A 7,901-nucleotide genomic window follows, 5' to 3' on the forward strand; every position below is an offset into this window, starting at 1 on the left:
TGGTGGATTCTTTTTTTTTTTTTTTTTGAGTTGGAGTCTCACTCTGTCACCCAGACCGGAGTGCAGTGGCCGCTCCCGGCCACCGCAGCCTCCCCTGCTGGGCTCCAGCGATCCTTCCGCCTCAGCCTTCCGAGTAGCCAGAATTACAGGCATGCGCTACCATGCCCAGCTGATTTTTTATTTATTGTAGAGATGAGGTCTCGCTGCCCAGGCGGGTCTCGAACCCGCGGGCTCAGGCAATCCACTCACCTCAGCCTCCCAAGGCGCGGGATTACAGGCTGAGCCACCGAGCCCGGCTGTGGGCCTAGGCTCTTAAGAAAGAAAAATCTAGGTTGATAGCAACCCTCTATCACATGACAAGCTGCATAAACTTGGGTATGTCCTTTGATTCTGATCCTGTATTTTCTAATAGGTACCTAGTAGCACTTTAAAAATGCTACTGTTCTTTATTACTTATCATATTCTGCATACTAGTAAGTAGTCTGCATTTTATTTTAGCCCACCTAGTAAGTAATACATTTCTTAAATGCAGGAGGCTATTTTTCACTCATCTTCACCACTGTTTCAATCTGAAAAACCCTTATTAGTAATAATAGTTGCTATTAATGGCACTGCTATACTCATTCCGATACCTTGATAAATAACTGGCTCAATACTTATGCTAACTGAATGGTTTGCTGTGTGATTCCCAATTCCAATTAAGAAGTCAGCTTCTTGAAGAGCAGGAACCATTACTTATATTTAGAGTACACATCTGAGCTCCACTGAGCACCTAGACCGGGCCTGGACATGGTAGGTGTAACATGGTAGGTGACTGCTGACTAGAATCATCTAGTATTCCTCATATAGCATCAGGGGCCTAGGAGGATACAAAGATTCCATCCCACACACAAAGTGGTGTTGAGTACAGGGACTGTGGCCAGTTAACTGATGACCAATATATATTTGCTAAATGACTACTTGGCCAAGAGTCTTCTGCCTCTCAGTGTCCCTGTCTTTCTCCAACTCACTGATCCTAGTTCTGACGCAGGGATTACACAGCGCATGTTCAGTTCCTCGGGATAGCTGTTCACAGACCGAAAAACAATGACCATATGGGTTTGAGATTTCTTTTTCTAAACGCTGTGCCCTCCATTTCCCTCAACAATTGATGAGGTAACCCCTACGGATAGGCTGAACGGGCATGGCTCTCCTTGAAGTAAAGGCAACATCCGCTACCCGCCTCGTCTGCCCGTAGCCTGGGCCTGGATTCACCTGAGGGCTTGAGACCAGTCGCTCTGAATCCTCAAAGGCGCCGCCATCTCGACCCCGCCTCCACCAGCCCGCCTCTTCCGCCCCTTCCCGGAAGTGGGTGCGGCGAGGACGGAGGACGGGTTCTACACCGGGGTCACCAATCAGAAAGTGCGCTGGGCTGGCTCTCCCGCCCCTTCCGTGAGCGCGTTTCCCGCAAGAGGTTGTTTCCTGGGAGGAGGAACGGAAGAGTCCCAACTTCTTGCGAAGCCCGCTCTGCAGCGCAGGAGCGCGCGTTTGGATCCTCTTCTCCCACCTGTTCGGTGAGCGCCGCGTACTGCGTTCTTGCGCGGGGAGGTGTTGGAGGCGCAGGAGATTGCGCCAGGCGATTGCGAGCGCGCGTGCGTCCTCACCTTCAAGTGGGAGAGGAGCTTCAGGTGATCTGGCCACTTGCATTTTTCAGCTTTCCCGTCCTCTCTGTGCCTTTGCTAGCCCAGCGTCCACGATCCTGTTGTCAGCCATCTAGTCTGCCCTGATCCGTGAGTGGGGTTCTTCCTCACTTTACTCCAAGGGAGACTGAAGGTGGTGGGAGAACAGCCCATTAGCTATTACTGAGTCCTATTGTAGCCAAAGCACTTTTCATTCACTATATTAATATCAATCCTCATTGAGAATGTATACGTTAAATATTAATGAGGAAAAGGATTACAAGGTAAGGTGTTGTAACTGTGATTCGAACCCAGATCTCTTGGCATAGGATCCAAGGCACTTTCCATTCCACCTTTCTCGCTCTAAAAGATTTGCCCCTGGCCTTTACAGAGTTCACGGTGTATTTAGGAAGAGGAAGCTATCGTTTGACTCTTTGGACATACCAGGCTCCTTACAAACTTTATCATTTTTGTTTTAAAAGAGAAATTATTAATTGACTTGCCCAAGGGCACCCAGTGAGGCAGCGACAGAGCTAAGTCCAAGTCTGTTTCAAAGACCATTTTCCCTCTCCTCCCTTAAGTTATGCTGCCTTCAAAGCAGATGAGTTGAGCAGAGTGTTTAATCACCCTTGTGACTTCCTCATTGCCCTCAGGATAAAAATCTTAAACTCCTTAACATGTCACAAAGCCTTCTTATAACCAGACACTTATATCACCAGTTTAATTCATTGTCTTGTTCTCAAATTCCAGTCACTGAACTTTTTATTCCTCTCATGTGTCAAATTCTTTCTCAACCCTCTGCTCTTCCAGTGACCAGAAATATTCTTCCAGTCTCCAACTAACTCGTATTCATCTTTCAAGTTTCAGCTTAGAAATCTCTTCCTCTAGGTCTAGCATGGTGTCTCACGCCTGTAATCTCAGCACTTTGGGAGACCAAGGTGAGAGAATCGCTTGAGCCTAGGAGTTTGAGACCAGCCTGGGTAACATAGACCTCATCTCTAAAAAAAATAAAAATAAAATAATTAAAAATAAATAGATTTAAAAAAATCACTTCTGTAGGAAGCCTTCCCTTCCTGTTTCTGCCCTTGTCTGAATTAGGTATCCCTCCACTGTGTTCCCAGTCTTAGCTATCTGTATGCACTTGTAGTAGATTGCACTGCCTATTTCTTTTCTATATTGTAAACTCCAAGAAGACAGAAACTTTAGCTGACTTACGCATTCCTGAATCCTGAGCTCTAGCATAGTGCCTGGTACCTGATAGGTACTCAATAATCATTTGTTGAATGAATGAGAAACGCAGTAAAGGCATTAAGAGTCCTAGCTTTTTGACTGCCCATCATGGTGAACTTTGTGCAAAGATTGAAGTCATTTCTCTTGAAACCTTTCTTAAGTTCCCTCTACTGGGTGCTCTGAAGCAGATATCTTAGGAAGACAGCCTGGGAAAAATAAATACACCTCAAATTTTTGTATCATTGACAAAGCTGTCTCACTTACCTCATAGACTCATTCTTGCCCTGGCATACTTCATGCTACAGCCATACTGATCTCTTTCCATTCCTCTCAAAACCTACCCATATTTGGGTACTTTTTCAAGTTTTAAACTGTTCTTCAGGCATAGAGTAGAGCCAATAGAAGTAAAGAAGAAAGTTAATTCTTGAACAATTATAATACTGTAAGAAAACGATTGACAGTAGCAGGAAACTGCTGGGGGGTAGAGGGGAAACAGGATTGGCAGTAGTGGGAATCTGCCTGGGGAAGGGGAGGCATACCTCATCAACAAGGGTAACTGCATAATGAATATTTGTATACCTAACCCTGAATTGTACCCCATATTTTTAAAATTAAAAAAAAGGAAAAAATAAGGAAGTTAATTCTTTTGAGGTAGACCATAGGCTTCTTAAAAAGATGCTATTTCACCTAATTCATATTCCATTGGCTGAATCCACTGAGCTTACTGAGTTTTGTTAAGCGTTCTCACATACTTTAACTCATTCAGTTCAGTTCAAAGCATTCTGCAAGCCTGCTCTCTGCCAGGCCTAGTACTGGGGCACCAAAGTAAATCAGGACAAGCATCTGTCCTCAGAGAGCTTAGAGTCTCCCAGAGGAAACAGACACACAGGCTTATAACAGTGCAGTTTGGTCAGTACTAGTTATAATCCAGGAACATTATATATAATCATATCCCTATTCTAACCTTGTCTCTGTTGATATTCTATAGACTCCCCAAGATGTCATCCTCAGTCCCTCAGGGCCATACCTGGGCCCAAAAGGTGAAGAAGGAGGATGAAGAAGAGGACCCACTGGACCAGCTGATCTCCCGTTCTGGCTGTGCTGCCTCTCACTTTGCAGTGCAGGAGTGCATGGCCCAGCACCAGGACTGGCGGCAGTGCCAACCACAAGTGCAGGCCTTCAGGGATTGCATGAGTGAACAGCAGGCAAGGCGGAGGAAGGAGCTGCAGAGGAGGAAAGAACACGCCAGTGCCCACTGCTGAGATCTCAAACTATCCATCCCCAGGAGCAGGCCCTGCAGAAACCAGCACCCAGAAGGATTATGGGAGGAGGAAGTCTTAAATGGTGGAAGTATGGGTCAAGAGGTGTAAAACTTGGGGCTAGTCTTTGGGATTAGAGTTGAGAGCCAGACACCATGGGTCTGGACATGACTGCCATAAAGAGCTGTCATATTTTCATGGTCAGATCCCACACAGCTTTATACATTTTGTTCCACCAATATTTGTCATGTAAAACAAAAAGTGGGGTAAGGGATGCTCCCCACCCCACATTTGGATCAGTGTGCCGAGTGTTGAGATGATTACAGGGACATGTTCATTTTCAAAGTAAAATCACAGTCTAAAGGTAAATTGGTTACCTAATTAGGCCTTCATTTCTTTAGTCTCAGGTTCAACAACAGCAAGTATTTCTGAGGCATTATGTTGGAAACTAATGTGATGAATAGTGTGACCTCTGCCTTCATGTTAAATAAAGTCTAGTTTGAGAGATGGCAATAAAACAACACTGGAAGAACTAATTCCTGACAATGACATAAGTGCCTTTATCTTTCATCACTTGTTCTGGATGTTTCATTCAGTTTAATGGAAGGAAAAAAGCAAACGGGGAAACTTTTTAGTCAAATATTAAGTACCTGCTATATGCCAGATTCTGTTGAATTAACAGATGCAGAGTCTGTCAACCTGTTCCCATCCCAGGAAACACACAAAGTTGGCCTAACATTTTGAAAGTATATTTAACACCAGACACAGTGGCTCACACCTGTAATTCCAGCACTTTGGGAGGCCAAGGTGGAAAGACTGCTTGAGCCTAGGAATTTGAGACCAGCCTGGGCAACATAGTAAGACCTTGTATCTATAAAAATTTAAAAATTAGCCAGGCGCAGTGGCTCATATCTGTAATCCCAGCACTTTGGGAGGCTGAGGCAAAAGGATCACCTGAGCCCAGGAAGTTAGGGCTGCAGTGAGTCATGAGCATGCCACTGCACTACAGCCTGGGCGATAGAGTGAGATGCCAACCCAAAAAAAAAGTATATTTAACATTAAAATATGGACTTTTCACTCTTGAAAAATGAAGAAGCTGTCAGCATGGAGCTTTTATTGCCACTTGGCAACAATTTGCTGGAGCTGAGTAGTAGTTCTTCCTTTAAGGAGGTTGTATTCTCCTCTTCATAACAACTGCCATCACTTCTCATTTTTCTTCAGTAAATATACTTTACCCATTTTATTCTCGCCTAGCCCTGCATGGCATTTGGGAGTGGGAGGGGGGTTGGGGAAGTAACTCCTGACATAGAAGCTGGAGTGTAAATGATGCTTTCATCATCGTTAGGAACAAACATTTCTTCAGCACCTATCTACTAGAGGCCCAAGTCTCAAGTACAGTAGACCCTAAAATCTACTTGGAACCTTTGTGCTGGTATTTGGGGAAGATGAGAAGAGAAAAGAGGGGAGAAGTTGGGAGGAGATTAAAGAACATATCCTATTTCAGGTTGAAGGGGATGGCCAGGTAAGTAGATAAAGACGGATCTCTATGGGTCCATGAGTGCTCAGTGCTGTGGGTTATCAAAGAGAGCAAGCAGTGTGTACTTCAAAGAAAGGAGAATTAGCCAGGCTCGGTGGCTCAGCCTGTAATCCCGTGCCTTTGGGAGGCTGAGGTGAGCGGATTGCCTGAGCCCGCGGGTTCGAGACCCGCCTGGGCAGCAAGACCTCATCTCTACAATAAATCAAAAAATCAGCCGGGCGTGGTAGCACATGCCTGTAATTCCGGCTACTCGGAAGGCTGAGGCGGAAGGATCACCGGAGCCCAGCAGGTCGAGGCTGCGGTGGCCGGGAGCAGCCACTGCACTCCAGTCTGGGTGACAGAGTGAGATGCCAACTCAAAAAAAAAAAAAAAAAAGAAAAGAAAGGAGAATTAGTTGAGTTGCACCTCTAAAGCTGAACTAGATTTACCTATTTGTAACATATAACAAAAAGGATTACTATCCAGAATAAAAAGTACCCAAAAATCAATAAGAAAAAACACATAGCTTGATAGAAAAGTGACCAGTCAGGCATGGTGGCTCATACCTGTAATCTCAGCATTGTGGGAGGCGGAGGTGAGAGGATTGCCTGAGCTCAGGAGTTCAAGACCAGCCTGAGCAACATGGCAAGACCTCGTTTCTACAATAAATCAAAAAATCTGGACATGGTGGCACATACCTATGGTTCCAGCTACTTGGAAGGCTGAGGCGGAAGGATCACCTGAGCCCAGCAGGTCAAGGCCATGGTGGCCGTGAGCATGCCACTGCACTCCAGCCTGGGTGACAGAGACTCCGACTTAAAAAAAAGAAAGTGACCAAATTTGCTCCCAAATATAGGAAAATGTAAACATGTTCTGCATCATGGATAATCAGAGAAATGTAGATTTATTTTTATTTTTAGATGGTAAATATAGTTTATTTAGAAAGTAAATTAGCTGGGCACAGTAATCCCACGCTTTGGGAGGCTGAGGTGAGTGGATTGCCTGAGCCCGCGGGTTCAAGACCCGCCTGGGCAACTTGGCGAGACCTCATCTCTACAATAAATCAAAAAATTAGCCGGGCGTGGTAGTGCACGCCTGTAGTTCCAGCTACTGGAAGACTGAGGCGGAAGGATCGCCAGAGCCCAGCAGGTCGAGGCTGCAGTGGCCGGGAGCGGCCGCTGTACTCCAGTCTGGAGTAAGACTCCAACTCAAAAAAAAAAAAAAAGAAAGTAAATTGGAGAGAAAGAAGTGATTCACCTCTCCAAGGTAGGGGAGGAGGCCAAAGCTTAGGAAAACATGGCCCAGCCAGAACTTAACAAGCCAGGGCTTAACAAAAGAATGGCCTGAAATGTAGATTTTAAAAGCAAAGTATTATTAACTGATTCTACTGACAAAAATTATCAAAGAATTTATAATGACTACTGTTGGTGAGGATGGGGATAAACTGACACATTCACATTGCTGAAGAAATAGACACATTGATATTAGTTAAGCTTTTGGAGGGCAGTTTGGTGGGATCTGTTAATATTTTAAATATTCAAATTAATTCCTCTTTTTAAGGATCCTCAGGATTGTATTTTTATAAGATTTATATACTATTATGTTAATTGCAGCATTGTTTATCATTGTAAATAAATGGTCATAATATAACTTTCCATCACTAATGACTATTTGCTTACATGTTCAAATCTCTTACAACATGAATGTATCTATGTATTAATTTGTGTAATTAAAAATATGGGCTGTGGAGGAGGAGGGGTGATAGTAGAAGAGAGAAATGTAAAAGGACATCCTTAAGAGGAGGAATGGCTTCCAAACCAGCTAAGCGGGAAGACCAGGTTTTGGGGGACTCCAGCTCTAACGGGAAGCTAGTACTGGGTGGGTCACTGAGAATATTTAATCAGGCAAAGAGAACTGTTGCCACCCAAGGCTGTTCCCTCAAATAAAAGGCAATACTTATTCATAAGCTTACTAATTGAGGGAAATAAACAAACTGCTAATACTAAAAATTGAAAATTAAAATCATTACCATTTTATAGAACTTTTTTTTTAGTCAGTCTCAGTCTGTCATCCAGGTTGGAGTGCAATGGCTTGATCACACCTAACCACAGCCTTGATCTGCTGTACTTGGGTGATTCTTCCACCTTAGCCTCCTGAGTAGCTGATACTACAGGTGCCTTGCCACCACACCTGTCTAAATACTAAATGTCTGATGATATTTTGTAGAGACAAGGGCTC

General features: G+C 44.3%; 2 protein-coding genes across 3 annotated transcripts in view; one reads left to right on the forward strand and one right to left on the reverse strand.

The window, feature by feature from the left end:
- PAAF1 (proteasomal ATPase associated factor 1) overlaps positions 1-1,347 on the reverse strand; it is a 50,966-nt gene extending 49,619 nt beyond the window's left edge. The window contains exon 1 of the mRNA XM_008064662.2: positions 1,255-1,347. Within this exon, the coding sequence (XP_008062853.2) occupies positions 1,255-1,301 (47 nt within the window). The 5' untranslated portion in view covers positions 1,302-1,347. The remainder of the gene's footprint in view (positions 1-1,254) is intronic.
- Positions 1,348-1,487: 140 nt separating this feature from the next.
- Positions 1,488-4,683, forward strand: LOC103267060 (cytochrome c oxidase assembly factor 4 homolog, mitochondrial). 2 transcript variants are annotated; one of them, XM_008064665.2, is made up of 2 exons: positions 1,488-1,553; positions 3,877-4,683. In XM_008064665.2, the coding sequence occupies exon 2, from the start codon at positions 3,887-3,889 to the stop codon at positions 4,148-4,150; it is 264 nt and encodes an 87-aa protein (XP_008062856.1). In that variant the 5' UTR covers positions 1,488-1,553; positions 3,877-3,886; the 3' UTR covers positions 4,151-4,683. The 2 variants fall into 2 exon arrangements, with proteins under 2 accessions (XP_008062856.1, XP_008062857.1); XM_008064666.1 differs by lacking the exon at positions 1,488-1,553 and adding an exon at positions 1,591-1,667.
- The last annotated feature ends 3,218 nt before the right edge of the window (positions 4,684-7,901 follow it).

This window comes from Carlito syrichta, unplaced genomic scaffold, assembly GCF_000164805.1.
Source record: "Carlito syrichta isolate Samal-C Ts95f unplaced genomic scaffold, Tarsius_syrichta-2.0.1 Scaffold307839, whole genome shotgun sequence".
Lineage (NCBI taxonomy): Eukaryota > Metazoa > Chordata > Mammalia > Primates > Tarsiidae > Carlito > Carlito syrichta.

Bases quoted from the DNA above. Each gene is read 5' to 3' on its own strand.
- LOC103267060 (XM_008064665.2), top strand. From the start codon at position 3,887: ATGTCATCCTCAGTCCCTCAGGGCCATACCTGGGCCCAAAAGGTGAAG.